Source organism: Parasteatoda tepidariorum, chromosome 1, assembly GCF_043381705.1.
Source record: "Parasteatoda tepidariorum isolate YZ-2023 chromosome 1, CAS_Ptep_4.0, whole genome shotgun sequence".
NCBI lineage: Eukaryota > Metazoa > Arthropoda > Arachnida > Araneae > Theridiidae > Parasteatoda > Parasteatoda tepidariorum.
Window position 1 is genome coordinate 53309949 of NC_092204.1, and position 21355 is coordinate 53331303.

At 29.9% G+C, this 21355-nt stretch overlaps 1 protein-coding gene and 1 long non-coding RNA gene across 3 annotated transcripts in view; one reads left to right on the plus strand and one right to left on the minus strand.

Moving 5' to 3' along the window:
• LOC107444998 (spermatogenesis-associated protein 1-like) overlaps positions 1–21355 on the plus strand; it is a 100799-nt gene that overhangs the window by 41306 nt on the left and 38138 nt on the right. For both annotated transcript variants that reach the window (XM_016059297.3, XM_071180358.1), the window contains exon 2: positions 6006–6112. In XM_016059297.3, the coding sequence (XP_015914783.3) occupies positions 6006–6112 (107 nt within the window). The remainder of the gene's footprint in view (positions 1–6005; positions 6113–21355) is intronic.
• LOC139425413 (uncharacterized) lies at positions 14965–20659 on the minus strand. The gene is made up of 2 exons (XR_011636670.1): positions 20228–20659; positions 14965–16211 (listed from the first exon to the last, which is right to left on the minus strand). It is a non-coding gene; the product is annotated as an uncharacterized lncRNA (long non-coding RNA).

Here is a 21355-nt window from a genome sequence, read left to right on the forward strand (position 1 = left end):
ATATATATATATATAGAATTATATCTTTCATTAGCTTTTTATCATATTTTCGCGATAAATCAGAAAAACACTGTCTGCCAGTTTAGTACTAATTTTGCTTTCTCACCTTTATTTTCCACTTTCCGATGGCAACTTTATATTATCTTTTGTTTCCCACTTTCTCGCCTAGTGGGTCTTTAGAATGGACGCCTATTTTCTTGCTCTCGAAACATATCTACTTTTATTACCATTTTTGTATTTTTGATGCAAGCTAAGCTTTCATATTACCAAGTGCACACAAGGAGTTTAATAACCTACACTAGGTTCAGGCGAAATACTAATTTTCAACATTTTGTCACTTCTGTCCCTGTCGTGACTATCCCTTAAAAGCATTTTATGGAAAGAGGACATTTTATTACAAAGACATTAATATTATTCGATAATTTTTATAATTTTTTACATAAAATAGCCTTTGAAATAAATATATATTTCAGTAACAACTAAACTTACAGATATTGAGTAATTTATTCACTTTTCTAACCGAAATAATTTGTGGCACTCGGTAGAATATCCATGCGGCTTCAAGTATCTGAGCTGCTCATGTGCGTTTTTGTGTGCAAAAGTTTCAGTTTCCCAGCACTCATCTTCAATTAATTATTGCACTAATGTGAAGGTTGGAGCAGGAGTTGATGTGACATATAATGATCTTTGGTATCTAGGGCTTAAAGGGTTAATAATTAACTGGTATATACCACAAATAAATTTTGTTAGAAGATCTGGCAGTTATTTTATTGGCCAGCAGAGGCAAATAAAAAATGCATAAAATGAAGTTTTACGCAAAATTGTTGCACCATCATGCCTAGTCAAATGTTCCTCAAATAGTACAGATACAATATACTTTTGATTTGTTCTTTTTAATTAATTCACATCTTAATTTTTAATTTTTCTTATTCTTTTATTTATTAAGAGTTGGTAAGAATTAAATTGCTTGATCGAAATCGCGATTTAAATCACTTATTTTTTAAAAAGTAATCATTGATTTAAATCAACCGTGATTTTTTTTCAAATATAAGTTCCGTGATTTAAAAATAAACCAACATAAGGCGAAAATATTTTTATACAATATTATTTATAAAAATACTTTTTAGGTTATATTTTTTAATGCCTAATTTCAGGGATAATTCAAGTTTTATCCAAAGAAATGGGGGGAAAAAATGTATGTTAATTATAACATTAATAGAGAATATATTATAACTAAACCATAAAGAAAAAAATCTACAAATGGTATAAAACTTTTAAAATATCATTTTTCCATTAACTGTATGGAAAATAATTTGCTAGTAATAAAGTTTTATACTGATTGTTATATGTTAATTTAAATAGAAGTGTTTTTAAAGCTTATGAAACATGCAATTGGTGTTTGTCAATAATGAAGATAGACTTGTTCTGCCCAGAGCAACTTAGAAAAAAAAAATTTCATTAATGTTTTCTGATCTAAACTAATATTCTCTTCGTTGGATATTAAATTGACATATTGCCTTCCTGTCATTAAAAATTTAAAATGTTGAGCTTGAACAAAAATAACTATTATTTTATTTATTCACTGATTACTTTCCAAAATTAAATAACAATTTTGAGTATTTTAGTTAGAAATATGAACTACTTTAGCTATATTTTTGTTTCTAAACAATGTTAATTTTGTCGAATTTGGCTGCTAAGTACAAAAAAAAAATCTTTTTGACAATTCTGTTTTAATTTCTTTGTAACTGATCTTTTAATATTTTTTCTCCCGGTTATCACTATTCTGATTTCTTTTAGATTTTTTCCTGCTTTTCTGATTTTTAATTTTTTTTATTCATGAAAAAGAAGGAAATGAAATAGAATTCTGGAAAACAATGCGATAGAAAATCAAAAAAATAATCGTATAAGGATCGAAATAATGATATTATGGTGCAACATTGAACTAATTTATTCTGAGGGCGTAGGCTTTTATTTAATAAGAATAAGTGAGTATTTAGAGATATAAATTTTTGGATTATATTTAAACCTGTATAAATTACAACTTATCGAAGTCAAAAAGCAAATGTGAAACAAAGAATAGATTGAATGAAGAGTTTACTGACACCAAATCGGAGTTGGTTATACTGCTCCAAACGTAAACGATATTACATACTCGTGATAAGATAATCAAGCAGTATGATACCCTAAGTCTGGCGCTAAAAAATGAGGGAAAAGATAGGATTGGGGTACCACGAAATAGTGGGATCCGTATTTGCCTAAAAATGCAAAACCTGTGACAATTACATAGTGCATAGGATTATAACACTTCTTTTTATTTTATAGTTTTATTTTTAACACAATTTTTATTCATAAACAAATTAGCAAAAAAAAAGAGTAAAATAACAGTATTTTTTTAATTTTAGCTCAAACTAAACAGATCAGAAATATCTAATGCTTTACTTATTGTCCCATATTAGCCTTGAACGACCCCTTACTTAAATTTATAGGGGGGTGGAGTTATCTAAAAGTGTTTTTATCGCTGTTTTATTTAACGAGAATTTAGGTTAAAACTTGCTGCTCTGAAAAATGAAGAAACATTCCTTTTGTTCATGATTTTTTTATTTATTATCTTTCAAGAAGTATATATTTATCATATAAACTTTTTGAAGTACAATTATAAGTATAGTTTATACATACTATTATAAGTATAGCCTTTAAATCCTCTAAAAATATATTTTAATATAGTTCAAGTGTCGTAAATTGTTTTTTTTTCTTTATTTCTCTTAAACTGCATTATAATATATCGCATTTTTCAATCTTACTGCATTTGTCATAATGAAATTCGCATAAGTATTTTCCAGCTGACTCATGATATAGCTTAGTTCCTTAAATTAAGGATAACACCATTATAAAGATTTAGTTTACATAATGCGTTATCAATGTAGATTTGAGATCCTGTTGCTAAAAGTGTTAACTCAGACTTGTGGAAATAAGAAAGATACAGCGATTTTACTTATACCGTATAAGTTTCACAGGAGAGAAAATCGCTGAATTTATCTCTCGCTTTACTCATTAAATTTTTTTTTTAATTTTTTGTGAAATGTTTCTAAGTTCTTTAGCTAAAATTATAATTTTACCTAAATTTCAAAATTAAATGGGTGGATAAAAAAACTTGGAAACAATCATTGCGAGAAGCATTCTACAAAAGCATTTCCAATCCTTNTATATATATATATCTTAGAAGTTAAAAAGATTTTAAAAATATGTGGTAATCGATAGTTACAGACAAATTTTTTGATCAAAACAAATCAGATATTGAATGAAAATTAAGAACGTTTTTAAATTAGATCTTCGCCATTGAATAATCCCATCACAAACTTTTTTCTGACTGAAATCGGATCCCTCAAACGAAGCCGTTACATAAATCCGTGATGCCTGACTACTCGGTCGTTCGATATATCGGTTAGTTCTCTCTATACCCTCTCTTCAACACACAAAAACGCTACAACTTGTGAAAAATTAATAACTATATCCACAAAATTTGTTGTTATCTCTTCCACTTAATCTACGCAAAAGCACTTGTAGTTATGGAAACACATTTTTTGAGCTCACTGGACCGTTTGACGACGGCTAAGTAATAAAGTGCAGCAGATTCATGAATTACTTAATACCCGGGCAGGGGTATTTTGCTACTGACCGCTATTCCGTCTGCCTCTTCCGACCTATGTTTTTCTTTTGTTTTTGTAAGGAATAACAAAATTTCGATAGAATTCCAATAGTTTTTTTAACAGAGAGTTTTTTTCATCGCAAAGATTCTTATGTAGGCCAACAGGGAAGTAATGTGATCGAGCAACTGGAAAAAAGTGAAAAGGTTTTTAATGTTTGACAATAAAAATCCATTTAAAAAAAATTAATCGAAAACTCTTTCCTGCTTTCCTTTTTGTTTCACGTTTAAACTGCATTTATATATAATATTATATGCATTTTTCTACTTAAAACGCAAATTTAAGAAAAAAATTCTTTAATCCTTTTGAGGGTAATTTTTCTCCAATTGTTAATTAATTTGTACCTAATTAGAATACGTGAATTAAATTATTATTTAAAAGAATCACATTTCATAAACAGAAATGAAGAACTGCGACGTACAGTAATGGTCAAATTATTATCAAAACTTGTGTTTATTGTTCAAATAATTTTTTACAAACTTTTTTTAAAAAATTGACAAATTTAAAACTATCTAGTGTGTCTAGATTTCAACAGAAACTCTGTGCTATATGACAGCACAAATTTTGATGGATAGTTTTTTTAATCTGAAAGAAAATTTTATCGTCATTTTATCGATAACGGAAATTTTTATCACTTTCCTACGAGTAAGAAAAAAAATAAAATAAAAATAAATAAAAGTAAATGCATTTTTTAAGTAGACTAGGATAGAATATTTTTTATTATCAGAAATATTACATAAAATGCGATTTCTACTGTAATTTGCGTGACTTAATAAACTAATAAAGTAATTATACAAGATTAATAAACTAAAATAAACTAATAAACACGACGAAAAAAATTTTTTTTAAAAAACTACATTAGCGAAACTTAAATCCTTTTAGTTATTTTTAATTATTACATAAAATGATACATTTTAATTTCTATCATTTTATGCATATTGTATGATATTTTTATAGTGTATTTTCTACCGATTTTGTTCATGAAACTAAGTTCGCTTGACTCAATTAATAAGATATTTATGAAACTGTGAAATTTCATAAAAAGTAACTTACGTCTAATTTCTTATCTTTTTTATATTTTTCATTGCAATTAAAAACTCAGAACAATGAGGGAGAATCCAATTATATTTTTACTTAAACAAACGCTTTGTATAAAGGCATGCAAACAAAAAAATTTACTTTAAAATATTATTTTTTAAATGATAAAAATTTACCGAAAGTTCTCCAATATATTAGACGCTGGGTTTCAACAGAATATTAAGTTTACAAAAAAGTTGTCCAATATATTACAGGGTGGGTTTTAAGAGGATATCAAATTTACTACAAGTTGCCCAATATATTGGACGATAAGTTTCAACGGGATATCATATTTACCAAAAGTAGTCCCCTATAACGTTCGCAACGGAATATTAAATTAAGGTTCTCAACAGAATATTAAATTTACAAAAAAGTTGTCCAATATATCAGGGTAGGTTTTAAGAGGATATCAAATTTACTAAAAGTTGCCCAATATATTGGACGATAAGTCTCAACAGGATATCATATTTACCAAAAGTTGTCCCCTATAACGTTCGCAACCGAATATTAAATTAAGATTCTCAACAGAATATTAAATTAAGGTTCTCAACAGAATATTAAATTAAGGTTCTCAACAGAATATTAAATTTGCAAAAAAGTTGTTCAAAATATTGCATGCTGGATCTCTACAGCAGATTAAATTAACCAAAAGTTGCCCAATATATTGGACGACAAGTCTCAACAGGAAATCATATTTATCAAAAGTTGTCCTCTATATTGGATACTAGGTCTCAAGAGGATATCAAATTTACCAAAAATTGTCCAATATATTGGGCTCTAGGTCTCAAGAGAATGAAAAAAAAAAAAACATGAGTTGTGAAGTGTAGGCACAATCATTAAGAGTCTTCTACCCTTGCCATCTTGGATTTTGCGTAAAATTTATAATTTGTGCTTTTTCGATAATTTTCCACTTAACAAACGAGTGATAAAGTATTATTAGATAATTTATTTTTATCCCGATTATTAAATCATTACTTAATTCCCCTATCTAAAGATTCTCTTCTCTCAAAGAATTGCTTGATTATTTATTTGTAACTTTAGCAACAATAAAAGAAAGAGAACAAAGCTTCGGCAGTCTCTCAAAATGATAAAGGAAGTTCCAACAGCAGAGAGTACCGTGACATTTTCTTCTCCCGCTGTTTTGGACAGTGATTTTGTTTTATTTTTGCTCCAACATCATCTATATCCTTCAACTTTTTGATAATTACAATATTTCTTTTTCAGTTGGTGGATGTGCACGTGTACCTTGTCCCATCAGAAAAATGGATCGAACAACGTAAACTAGCTAAAAGGGATGTTATCGATCAAGCTGTTTCATCTGGTTTCGTCAGGTAGGCACGTATTTATGCATCTCATTTTCCTGAACTTGGAATAAATTTGGAATATTTAAAAAGTGGAACTTTTCTCTCGTCTGATTGGTTTTCAAATAAATTAGGAAAACTGGAAGAATTTGAAAAAGGACTTTTCACAATCAGAAGCTAATTTGAGAAAAGAGTTTCTCTTGAAATAAATAACTGAAACAATATTTTGATTTTAATCTAACATACGAAAGAAAATTAGTCTTGTCCACATTCAAACACACGGAAAATCGGGATAACGGGAATTTATAGAAAAGTAAATAAAACTTATTGTTTCACGCAATTCAACTAATTATCCCTAAGGATTTTTTTTCCTCCAAATTACTTAAAATGATTTATATAAAAAGCATGCTAACCTAGCTTGAAAAACTTCTTTTGAATAAGGCAATAATCATTCTTAAAAAGCAGGGAAAAGTTTGATTTGCTTTTACTGTACAAAAATTCCAATGACATCGAAGTATATTACTAAAAAGTTGAGGGGTCGTACAAAATATCCGTGATCGAATTTGGAACGGAAGAATTAGTTAAAAAATATCACGAACAGCTGCGATGAACATGAAAAAAAATTTACATGGAAATCACATGAACTTGAATTATTTTAACGTTGAATTATTTTTACAAGAAAAATATTTTTCTTGAAAGTTTTCATTTGCGTTTAATGGAATAAGATAACATAAAAACTCCCTACAAGGACCCAACTTCATCTAAGTATAGTAGTACAAAATACATTTGAAATGTATTGAACACATTTATGATATTTTATGCCAGTCCTGTATTTTGCAAGGGTATTATCAATCCAATCTAACTATATAAGAGATTCAAACTCAGTTCGATCATAGTGTACAAAAAACATCGAACACATTTATGATATTTTATGTCAATCCTGTATTCAGTAAGGGTATTAGCTATTCAACCTAACTATTTTAGGGATTCAAACTCAATTCGACTGTATAAATACAAAAAACATAGAACACGTATATGATATTTTATGTCAGTCCTGTATTCAACAAGGGTATTAGCTATCCAATCTAAATATATATTAGGCATTCAAACTCAGTTCGATTATATAATACGAAAAAAATCGAACACATTTATGATACTTTATGCCAGTTCAGTATTTGGCAAGAGTATTAGTACTCCAACTTAACCTAACAACTCTACCATGGATTTAAATTCAAGTTGATCAATCAGAGGTGATCTTATCCTCTGACTTTGTCCAATTCCTCAATCAGGGGTTATTTTTAAAAATAAAAAATTTATAATTCCAAAATCGAAATAAAACTTTTCAAAAACGTTATTCGTGATACGCACATAACATAAGTAATCCATGCAATTATGAATAAGAAAACTGAAGGAGTAAAAGAAAGAAAAAAAGGGCGAAAATGTTTTTGTTTACTATTTCATTGACTTATTCAAGTCAATGACAGGCTGTCCGCCTTTGAAACCAATAAGTCCCGCTACTTTCCTACAGTGTCGCCATGACAGCGTTTCTCTATACACGCCATTATGAATAAGTACCCTCCATCAAACAAGCTGCATCTATCTTTTTCTAGACATTTGTCTATTTTATTGATTCGTAAATAAAAAATGAATTGGAAGCAATATCTATCATCTTACCTCGTATTCTGATGGGATAAAGCTTCGTACATTTGAAACGGAAGAATAGAAACTAAAAAGGTAAGATAAATTCAGGAATTATCAATAAATTCGTTTCTTGATAGCTTTAAGTGTTTGTAATTATAGCAAGTTTAGGGATGATTCTTTTTGAAGAATTCGTGTGAAGCTTGGAAATTGCTGGACGATTTCCACGCAGCAGGGGCAATTATAAATTATAATTTTTCACAAGTTTTTCATGAATGTGAATAAAATTATTTTTATGTGCTCACATTTAGTACTAGGTAATTCAGATATCGCTCCATATTTACAAAAACTTTTTTAACAAATATATTAATTAATATCACGCGTCTGAGGGACAAATCATATAGTTATCCTAGTAATTACTAGTCAAAAACAAAATTTTTCAGATTATTTTTTATTTTTAGACCATAGTATATAAATGCAAATGTTTAGAATTTTTAAACCATAAACCGGTGAAATAAACAGTCTAACAGTCGGAAATAGATGCGTTATTTCTTTATATCAGTCAAAGAATTAAGGGGGGATTTTTGATTTTAAAAAATATAAGCTTTAAATAAATAAATTGTACGACTTTGCGAAATTATATGTAGATGATGCACAATAATTTTAATTAGATTTTATAAGATTATACTTAAGATTTTTAACTCTTAATTCAACAATATGCACTAGGGAAGTAAAAGTTGAAAAAGAGTGTGAAAAATAGAAAATATGTGATAAAATAATGCTTCATTAAGAATTTTCTCGATTTGTTTAATTAAAAAAATTATTTATTTAACATAATATAACGAAAAATTTAAGTTTTTGGGGCTTAAATTCTAACAAAGCAGCAAACTTTTTAAATGAATAGAATTACGGCAATTTTTTTTCGTGCCCTACGAATGAGCTATAATATTAGAAAAATTGTTTTTGTTGCTTCAAAGTTTTTATTTTTAATTCCCTCGTTAAAGTATAATAGCAGATGATGATGAATGTACAGCTGTATTCAAAACAAAAATAATTTTACAGAGGGTGATTTTGTGATTGCTAAGTATGGATACTGAAAAAATTGTGAAAATACCACATGAAGACGGGTGAAGTTTTGCAGTTTATTCCATTTTAACGCTCTGTTTTTCGAAGCTCTGTCGCCAAGGAAAATAAAAAAGCCATAGTATAAGTGCCTTACACTTGCAGCAATGCGATGATTTTAAACTATATATATAATATTGCCCTGAAGAATTATCTAGGCTTTTAAACAGACAATCAACTTAACTATTATAAAAGTTATAAGAAAAAAATTTATAAATCACCACTTTGGCGCCTTTTTTCCACCTAGATGAAAATTATCAAAATCACTGCCTTATTCTCAGTCTTTGCAAATTTTTATGAGCACAGGTTTTGCAGCAATGGAGTAAGTGTTTAGATATTTCTTTAAAAAATTTCTCAAACTTGCTGCAAACTGTTAAGTACCATTCTCATAGTAAGTAGTAAAAAGTTACACTACCTTGCACATTGAGTTTTGGTGAAGGAGGATAAGGAAAAGCAATAAGGAAAGAAACTTGCATACTCATATTTAGACATTTGAGATAATGTTGCAGATGCATGTTTTTACGCTGACTGGAATGAGTTCCATCCTGAGAAAATCAAACTAATAATTTTGGAAGTTATGAGGGATTTATGTATTATTTGTTGCATCTGGCATTGTTATCTAAGTTAGTGAGAACTGTTTTTCCAAGCTGAATCAAGTGCGATTACACACGAGTCAGTGGGAGGAAAAATTAATTCAAAAGTAAATAGAGTTTTTATGTACTGCTAATGTATTTATGAACACTTTTTTACAATTGCTTAGTTGATATGTGGACACGCAAGATTCGTCATCTGATTTGATTTTTCATGTAAATCCCGAGTCGACAGAATAAATAGTTTAGAAGTTATAAGGGTTTTTTTTTTTATTCAGAGTACAATTTAAAAATAGAATTTTTTTTTATTCAATAAAGTAAATTGCATATTTTGATATATCAGACTTATTGGCATGTGCGTTCGGTCTTATTCAATTAAGCAAGAAAAAATACACGGAACTCTATCTCAATTGTCAATGAAAAAATTTAAGATGCGTTAACAAGTACAATTACAAATTTGTACGTTACAAATTACTTATTAACTATTAGTCCGTTCATCTCGTGTTTGGTCTCATTCAATTCAACCCTGAAATTTACATCGAGAATAATATTATTTGACAAGAACAGGTATGTAAGTTTCTTCCCCGCATAGAAATTTTACTAGGATAACAATAATAATCCCGTCTATAATTCGATCCGACCTCACATCCCATAGCATTATTACTGTCTCATCTATTACTTTTTTAAACTAGGCAAACTTTAAAAATAAGATGCCTACTTTGTACGTACCTGTTAATATTCATAAACATTCACTCAAACACCCTTTTAACATATTTATTAGGATTACGACTCCATTTATATTTCGATACATGACATATAATAAGATTATACAGTTCAAATTATTCGTCGTAAAAACTATGAGAACATTGAACTAAAATAAGACTATGTGTCAGTCAACATTCATTCAAAGGTCTTCTCAGAATACATTAGAATAAAAACTCCGTTTCTGATTCAATCTATTTTTTTTCTTTCCCAATACCCACCCGATTGACCCCTTGACCCTCGCCATTCAGGTATCAGTAGGGCAGATTTGTTGGCCACTTTCAGGGGCACGTTGGTGGCCAACGTTGCACCCACAGTTTGGACAAATAATACAGAGAATGAAATCTTATCCATACCGTATCGGGAATTCGAACTCAGGATCTTTCTGATGTTGATGTATGTAATGGAATGTGTAGTGGTCAGCTCCCTGACCACTACACATTCCGGTCGGCCTTTAAATCAATCTGACCTGACATATTATAAGGTTTTACAGTCCTATTTCTTCTTTGTAAAAACTGTTAGAACTTTAAAGAAAACTCTCTACCTCTGTTCAAACTATGAGAACTTTAAAGTAAACTAAAAGTAGACTCTGTGTGTGTCAATCATCATTCCCTCAAAGAACTTTTTAAAATATTTATTAGGATGTCAACTCCGTTTCTAATTCAATCTGTGTATAACTTTTAAGATTATACAGTCTCATTTATTGTTCTCAAATCTGTAAGAACATTGAAGTAAACGAAAATAATACTCTGTATGTATCAGTCAGCATTCAAAGATCGTTTTTAGTATATTTATTATAATAACAACTTCGTCTTTTATTCGATCTGACATGACATATTATAAATTTTACAGTCGACTTATTGTTCTTAAAAACTGTGAGAACTTTTAAACTCTTTTGCTTTTGTTGTTTATGAGTTATGAGAATTTATGAGAGCTTTAAAGTACACGAAAAAACAACAAACATAAGCCCTAGGGAACTATTCAGCTTTTTTTTATTGAGATATCTCTGTAATTCAACCTAATCTGGCACGTAATTAGGTTGCACAGAATCATATAAAGTTAATAAACTTTAGTTTTATTTGATTAAAAAAATGAACTGTGATAGAACCAAGTATTAAGAAACAATTCAATATTACAGGAAATCGATTTCACTGTTTGTCTTTTTTCATTCATTAATATTGAATATTTCTGTGTCTTGAATCCAATTTAATTGTTAATTAAGTTAGGATTCTCCATTTCAAATAGTAAACAGCCTAGAAATAGTTTTCTAAATTATTTAGCTCCGTTGATTGCTTATTAACCTCTGTTTTTCTATTTTTTATTTGGAGGAGATGTTTTAAAATTATAGTTAGAGAATTCAATTTAAAAGAATTTCATGAGTATGAACATTTATCCAGTGCTAAAAGTCCAAAGGTAAAATACATCCTGAGTATCACATTGAACCCAATTCAGAACACAAGGGAACTCCTGAATTAAGTATCGGGAGAAATTTGTCTCCGTGGAGAACTTTTTGTTGAAACTAACCCGCATTTGCATTACGTGGAGAGGAAAAATGACGGAAACCTTCCACGGTTAGCCTGACGGCATAGGGACTCTAACCCATGATCCGTCTATCACAGAGGATAAGGATATTTTATATCAGCGCTGTGGTTGGTGCGAGCAAAATGCGGAATTCGTTTCCGATAGCCATCACTGAGAATCGAACCTGGGTCACCTCATTGGGATGCAAGTGCTCTATCCCCTGAGCTCCCACGACTTGATTGCTTATTTTTTTATTGATAAAAAGTCCTAAACATTTATTTTACATAATGTATTATAAAATGAATTTTATAATTTCTGCCACTATTCAGTATTTAGTGCTAAACATTTACTGACGTAAAATTACCTAAGCATGTAGCTATCAAAGCTATAACGTTTATTTTATTATTTAAACATTTTCGAAAAAAAAGATTTTAAATCTAAAGGTAGATTTTAAAGATTTTATTATTATACTGTGGGAATTCAATCCTGAAAGAGTTTGTCAATGAAAATAGGTGATCTAATACGTACCGAAGTTTAAAAAATACATTAAGGAAACATGTTTTAACAGAAATATTAAACATATTGTGCAGAAAATAATAGAGCGAGAAGATAAACACACGAAGAAATAAATAAAGGCCGTGTTTGAATGGTGGACTAACTTCAGATATTAAAAAATAATAATAAATAAATAAATTTAGTCTGACTTTTATATTTTTACAAGTCTATTATATTTTTACTGTCTCATTTTCAACTAGAAAAGCTTTAGCTTATCACTGTTGTCAAACAGATGGCAAGACAAATCCGTCAAAATAGGAAAAACATTATGTTCATTTGAGTCTTTTCTGAATAACTAAAGTGCTCAAATCTTTCTAGATCTCCTTACTTGATGCAAATTCAAATTTTAATCGTTTCCTGACCGCTGCAAGCATAATTTATAACCATATTGTCATCAGGTAAAATTTACTGTTAATCAAAATTTCGACCACTTTCCGACTAGATAAAACATTCAAATTTTATGTAGAGCTTAAAAAGCAATAAAAGTTTTAAACGCGACAGCAATCAGAATTTATCGTAATATATTCGCGCAAGTTGAATTTATTGTGAAGCCGAATTTCAACTACAATTCGATCCAAACAAACAAAAAGGCTCGAAACTAGAAAGCAAGTAATAAAAAAAATTTACAAAGGAAAGTAATTTTAATTTGTCAGGCCTATAAAGAAAAACAAAGGACTTGCCACTTTCGCAACTAACTTCTATCACCACCAAAAATCTCCACGTCTTTCGAAAATGATTCGCCTAACTTTTTCGTTCTAGGCCTGCTGAAAAAATATTTGTTAGCTCCTTTTAAGTTTACTTTCAAGAAACAGTACTGAATTTCTTAATTTTTTTTAATAAATTTAGATATAGTATACTTTTTCGTTTTTTAAATGCAAGTTTTATATCTATTTGTAAACCTCTGTTTGCTAATCGGATCCAGAATTAACTGCTCCCTTTTAACTTTTTACTAAGCATTCATTCAAATTATTGCATATTGTGAGACAAAGTAAGGGCTGAAAATTACTACGCTTTTTGCTATATATCTTATACAGAGGTAGATAATTAAAAACTAAAACTTTCAAAACTTTTGGTAATTTTGCCAAAACTTTAAAAGTTTGACCACGAGAGAGTTGGAACAAAGTGGCATTTCATACGAGGTTTTGAATCATTTACATGTAGTGGTGTGGGAAATAACTATAAATCAAATTTACAAAACAAAGAATCGTACATTAAAACATAAACTCAGATATCACCAGAAGAAGTTTTCCCAAAAAGCGTAGAAACTTGGCAGCCCTGGACAAAGTTACCAAAGTTATGTCAAGGCGAAATTTTCCAACATTTTTTAAAAATTTTAAAAAAAATTTTTAAAAAAAACGATTGGACACGGAAAATTTTATAATTGGAAAGTAAGACGAAAAACTAGAATACTTCCTTAATTTGCATAAAAATCACAATTTTTCAACTGCGAAAACTAACATACATGATGCAAGTTCCACTTCCCTAATAAAGCATCTACCCGCAATTCATATCGATTGATGAGAAATGTTTTTTTGTCTATTCTACAAAATTTCTAAGAATGAATGTTGCTGGTTCCGCAACCAAACGCTTCATGCGAGACAGCAATAAATACTGCAATCAAAGTCTGAGTAATTTTAGCTTAAAATATTCGCCAAACATCCAATATACCCAAATTTTATTAGCAATGATTGCGGAATAATTGTCTCAGACAGAATCTTCTTTTTATTCGATCACCCAGCTAGATAGATTTGCATTTCATTTCGCGCTCTGTTTAACACCCGGCAGAAATCTATTAACTAAGGAAACTTTCCTGGCTAAGCTCCCATTGTGATCTAAATAAATCCTTCTAATTGAACCTCCATTAAGGGACAAGCATACATTAACAGACAGAAAAGGGTTAAAAGTGTTATGATTTACGGTAACTTAAATGGTCATAATTACGACATGGTTTAAGAGATATAATAAAAGAATTTGCGAAATACTAGTTTTGCACATATTCAGTATGCTGCATATCATTTAAGGACAGTATAGTGCATAACTTAAAAATTATTTTTAAACATGGCGAGGGAAAGGAACAAAGCAAGCGATTATTAAATAGTTACGCTCAAAAATAATTATTCCAGCTTTCACTATGACAAACAATCAAATCTTTCCTGGCGAAAAAACAAACTGTATATTTTGAATAGTAATAATAAATTGTATATTTGAATACTCTTTTACTATGTATTTAATTTAATTGATTCTATGAATGCGTGGATAAGCTTTTTATTATGGATACAATCAGCTCAAAATGCATGTTTAAGAAAATGGACGCTGCTCGAAATGCGTATTTTAGAAAATGGATACAGCTCAAAATACGTGCTTAAAGCATGAACATAGTTATTTATGAAAATAGGCGTAGCATTTAAATCCGTAAAGAATCAAGTAATCATACAAATGTGATAATTTATATAGCACTAAGAAAATAAAAATAAAAGCATGAATTAAAAAAAAGTCTTACCTTTTTCTCTAACTTTTAATATACACATAGTGACAGTAACAGAGATAATGTAACAAAGAAATTTTTCAATCAAATAACCTTTGACACACACAATGATCTTTTCAATGACACATTCACTAGTTACCATAGCCCATTGTGCAGCTCTAGTGCGACGTAAATTAACAACAACAACTAGTTACCATAGTAACTCCAAATATTTATTCATTTATTTATTGAAATTACATACATTTGCTGACTTGTGTGCTCAATATATAGGCTTATAAGTCATTGTCAAGTAGAAAATACAGATAGAACATTTCAGAGAAAGACATCACAAAGAATACATCCAGGGTTACGGCGGGATTCGAACCCGCTACCTCCACGCTTAACAGAGCGTTTGGACCGGCGATACCGCTCGGCCAGGGAGGCCCCGTTTTATTTATTGATATATATCCACACAAACTTGAGAGCTCAATTACATAAGCACGGCTTATAAGCCTTTGTCAAGCAAAAAGACAAATTGTACGATTCAGAAAAAGACAGTACGAAGATACGTCCAGAATTATGGCGGAATTCGAACCCGCTACCTTCCCACTACAGAGCGTTTGAAGAATATTACCTCTCGATCAGGGTTACGTCTTTATTTATTTATTCGCGTACTTGCGTGAGTTTGTAAACTCAATACAAAAAACTTGTTTTAAACCCTTGTACAATGGAAGAACAGATAGCGCAAATTTGAAAGAACACAATGATACATCCAGGATTACGGTGGAATTCGAATCCTCTAACTCCACTAACATGGAATCGAAGAAAATCAGATTTAATTAAACTACTTAAAGTAAGTACTTAATTAAAGTGATGAGTGACAAGAAATGATTTGCGACGTAAGAGAGCGTTTTAAAAATAAACCTTTCGTCGGTATCATTGCAACTCCTAAGCTCCTTACCCTATCATCTAATTTCCTAACCACCTTACTCTGTCATCTAATTTCCTAAGCGCCTTACCCAGTCATCTAATTTCCTAAACTCTTTACTCTGTCATCTAACTCCCAATACAGAAAAATAGCTTTTAGCCACAATGGATTAAATTACTCGGTGCACTCAATACATTTTGCTCAGACCAAGGAACGAACATTTGATCTGAAAAGAGCCATGCATCATAAACAGCCACTCTGTAGTCTACACGACAAAAACAACAATTTAACAACAAATTTTTGTCAACTATCAATAAACATTTAAAAAATTAAAAGTAATTATAACAATAAAAAAAAAAGACTGATAGAAAAAAAATAACTTTATATGGTGCAGAAAGAAGATAATGTGGTGTCAACAAATTCTATTCCTATCGAACCCTAGATGTATCTGAATTTCTTTCTCGCGATGGCTTCTGCAACTCGTGCTTCATATCGTATCGTTTGTTCTTCTGTTTGGTAAGGGCTTACAACACATTGGAGCACACTAACCTGAAAAAAATAAAGATTAACGTAAGAGAAAGGGTAAAACAAGAAATTTTGAATAGAATCGGGACCACTATTTTTATGCCAGAAAGAAAGTGTCTTCATAGACACTGTTTTGTTTCCTTTTGAAATGTGTTGATATTTTTATGATTCTACAATCGAATAATAGGAGCCTCCCTAGCTGAGCCGTATGTCCGATCCACGCAACGCTCTGTAACGTAAAAGTAGCGGGCTCGAATCCCGCCGTCTGCCAGAATGTATATTTGTAAAGTCCTTCATTAATATGAGATATCAGTTCTTCAACTTAACAAGGGCTTAAAGAGCTGTCCTTATAATTAGAATACGGTACGGTACTTTTACTTACGTCGCTCTAGAACTGCACAATGGGATATGGGTGAAGGTTTGGGAAACATCCCTAAGGATGATCCGGATACAGCATACATACGTCACATCCTGTATTACAGGAAAGGCATATTTACAAACCATCCATCCGTTGATCGTAATTTTGACGTGAACCAGAACGCAATCAATCTCCGATTCAGTACCCCCAGAGATTTTGATTTGTTATGGGAACTTGGAGGACTACGTGATTCCAACAGATTTAGCGTGCGCCAGTCACCATTTTGTACAGTGGGAGTCTTCGACCGGTGGGGAACGAACACTCACGATCTCTTGGACATGGGCCCGACGCTCTACCAGTCAGGCTATCCCGGCCTTGCGATGAGAATACATGCTTACATATGTATATGAAACAATAAATAAATAACTAATAATTTAAAGAAATGTTAAACATCAATATTCCATTTCTAAGGCTAAGTTCATTTTGGAGACTAGGATGATTTTGAAATCACTGACTTGAAATTTTTTTTCTAGACTCTGTTTAGATTAAAAGCTTGCCTACTCGTAGTTTTTGAAAGATAATATTCTTCGGTGAACATAGTCACGAACTTGCAATTTTAATTTGACCACCTCTAAGCTGCAGCCTATATTAAATATTGTTTAAATTCACCATGGTTCCCCGTATAACGCTTTCAGAAAGACATTTTTGATTTTATTGCTGATCTGAAGGTACTATATCTGATTTGAAGAATACTCCTTTTCAGAGTTTCTACTTTCTTCCTATATTTATTAAGTCTTTTTGGTGACTTTCCAAAGCCATCATTTTCAACTTTTCCATGGCTATTTTAACACAAGAAAAATTATTTTTAAAAGGATGAATAATTTTAAGAGTAATTATTTACATCATTAAAAAAAATACTCTCAACATTTAAGTTTCATCTATTTTGGTAGATAGCGATAATCATGGTGTGATTTTAAAGTAATATTTATTAATTATATCGTATGAAAATATTTTATACTTAAATTGATTAAGGGTAACCATAAACAAATCGCCACGTATTTCTGCCACTGATAATGCTTAATTAGTTTTGGTAATTAATTCTTCTGGTATTATGGCAATTGGTGCTATTTTTATAAGGTAAAGTGGTAATAAGTTTTTTAAGGTCCAACGAAAGGGATAGGTACCAGAAAAAATGACTTGATTGTGGCTATCTTAAGAGGGTCTTGGGCAACAATGTCATGTCAAATGATATTGATTTCAGTTAATTCTTATTATCATTAGATGAACTTCTAAAAAAGCTGTATACTTAATTTAATAACGTAAAGCTATCGGCAAATGCTATAAATAAAATGGAAACATTTAATTTTTATTAATTGTGTCGGTACATGTCTTTTAGTTCTGTACTTGATTTTCTAGTGTTGATTAGAGCTGTTGAGTCGGTTGAGGAAATGTACGAATCCGATTAAGGACTTTTCCGTAAATTTGATCTATAATCAATTAAAATTTCCTCCAAATTCCAGGAAATTATTAATTGTTACGAAATTATCTTGTATAATTTTTTTATAAAGTAACTTAGTGCTATTTAACTGATAATTTGATTGATATTCATCTATTCTAATTTTCTAGTGCTAATAAAAAACCTCTATCTTTATTCTATCTATCTACTCAGTTGATAATTGAGTAGATAATTATATAAGCAGATTTATATAAGTTTTACTCAATAACTATATGCAATACAAATATATCTGATCTTATCGAGTATGAAACCTACAAAAATAAGAAAATAATTGAACAAAAATATATTTTTTTTTTTTTAAAAAAGCAATTTTTTTAGACACTTAATGAGATATAAAATAAAATTGTTTTAAAAAACAACTTTTCTATGGTTTCGCTCAAAAAATTAAAATATAAAACACAGAGTGTAATTTTTCAATTTATGAGAATCGAGTTGGCTCAGTTAATTCTCCAGATATCATGTTCATTTAATATAAATTTTATCTTAAATGAAAAGCTGGGGATTTATTTTATATTGTTATTATTAATCATAAACCTCCGACTTTTCATCTGCTTTTCTTTTTAGAGTTAATAAGATATTCTTGCAACACATTTTAACATAAAATTTATATAAAGTGAACATGATATCTGATAAATTGACTAAGTTTATATCAACTCGATCCTTATAAGTTAGAAACTTACACGCAATATTTTAATTTTTACTTTTTCGAGCAAAACCATAGAAGAGTTGTTGTCTTGTAAAATTTTTAAAAACCATTTTATTTTTACTCTTAAGCAATCGCGTGAAGGGAACTTTTTTCCAATTTTAACTACAAAACACTGAGTACGACATTTATACATAATAATGCGTTTAAACGTGCCCTAATAAAAAAAAAAATTATTCACAATAATTCAAAGTTTTTACAAAAAAGGAAGAAAACAAAAAAAAATAATAGGAAAAGTTCATCCAGAAAAGCTGGGGATTTATTTTATATTGTTATTATTAATCATAAACCTCCGACTTTTCATCTGCTTTTCTTTTTAAAGTTAATAAGATATTCTTGCAACACATTTTAAGATAAAATTTATATAAAATGAACATGATATCTGATAAATGGACTAAGACTATATCAACTCGATCCTTATAAGTTAGAAAGTTACACTCAATATTTTAATTTTTACTTTTTCGAGCAAAACCATAGAAGAATTGTTGTTTTGTAAAATTTTTAAAAACTATTTTATTCTTACTCTTAAGCAATCGCGTGAAGGGAACTTTTCCCAATTTTAACAACAAAACACTGAATACGACATTTATACATAATAATGCGTTTAAACGTGCCCTAATAAAAAAAAATTTTTTCAATAATTCAATGCTTTTCTAAAAAAGGAAGAAAACAAAAAAAATAATAGGAAAAGTTCATCCATTCTTTCATTCCAAAATTGATAATTCAGCATCATTTATTACATTCAGTTAAACATATCGATAAAAAATGTAATAATAAATGTAATATTATCAATGAAGGCATTATATTTTAGGGGTAAATCTAATCTTGACTGCAATATCTGAAATTTAATCCTGGCATAACTTGACATAATATATTCCGATATTTTATTCTTGGTCAGGCTTATCGCCAATATAGGGTTTGATTTTTATAGATTGCACCTCTCACATGTCAATGGCAAGAGTCCTAGATGTGCAATCCGCATATTGTTGAGCCGCGATGGCTCAGGGGATAGAGCGTTCGCCTTCCATTGAACCGGGTTCGAATCCCAGCGATGGCAAGTCCGCATCCGGCTTGCACCGACCACAGTGCTGACGTAAAACATCCTCAGTGGGAGGCGAATCATGGGTTCGAGTCCCTTTGCCGTGAGGCTAACCGAGCGAGGTTCTCGTGGTCTTCCTCTCCATATAACGCAAATGCGAACCGAACCTTAACCTTTATTTACAATGCGAATTTTAACCTTTTATTTAGCAAATTATTAAAAAATTATGAAAAATGAGCAAACTTTTTTGTCCTATTAAATAATGTCTATTTTACACATAGACAAATATTCTCTTTAATATTAAATATTATTTTCCATAAAATGTTTAATTTCGGTCACAAAATAAAATTTTAATGAAATACTTTTTTTTATAACTAGTTAAAAATTTTAATGTATCAAATATATATATATAAAAAAAACTTACTTGCAATATAGATCGAGACAAAAAGCTGAGAATTGATGAATCATAAAATGGCGTCTTCTAACGAAATAACAACTAAATAGTTCCATAGATGTTGCCAACTAGTAATGATAAACTGAAAGCTGTATTACAGTGACAGACAATTTCCGATAGGATATTTTGCTCCATTTCAATGTTATATAGAAGTCGTAGTGTGACTTATTAAAGTGCCGTCGGTACATAAAGAGTTAGCTTCTGCCTCTTAAATCAATTTTTCTTTTGAACATTGAACTTTGCCTTTATTTGGCCCTAGTTGCAAGGAAGGTCGGAATCAATTCTCATTGAGCGAACTAATACGGTAAATGATGCAAAATTATGAAGATTATGTTATGTCTTTTATTAATTCTTCTTTACGAAGGAAACGCATCTTATTTGCAAGGTATTAATTTGAATTACTCTCCAAAGCTTATCGATTTATGAATAATACAAGATTTTGTTATGCATTTGAAAGACATAAGAGTTAAAAGGTAAGGAAAAAAAATTATAAATCAAGAACCACTTGGGATTATGAAAATCAAAAATTTTTATACAAAAAATAAGCAAAAGCTTAATAAATTATTCAGATTTAGTTTAATTTTAAAAGTAATTAACCCATTGAGAGTATTAGGCTTATTCACTTTTAATATTTTTTACCAAATCTTAGGAGTTCAATGCATGAAATGTAACAGGTACACAATTACAAGACCCAGATATCGAAGTTTAGTTTAGCACCCGGTTATAAATTCTCATTTACTCTTGGCATACCCAAATTGAGTTTAAAACGAACTTGAAACAATTCATGAAAACAAAACATATTTGAAACCCTTTATCAAAGTTAAAATTACTGATTTAGGCATGATGAATTTTTAATGTGCAAAATGTTTACACTAATTTTATAAAAAGAAATAGACATACTAAAAACAAAAATTACACCTTGCCACTGATATTTATCATAGCTGCTAAATATGGGCATAGCAGTTGTCCAATTTTTGAGGGGACGAAATTGAAATACACAGTCATCCAAGTTTTCAAAATTTCCCTGGTAACAAAAAATATTTGAATTAACTAAAAAAATTTGCAAAAAGATTATTCTTTCTCTTAATTTTTCCTTAA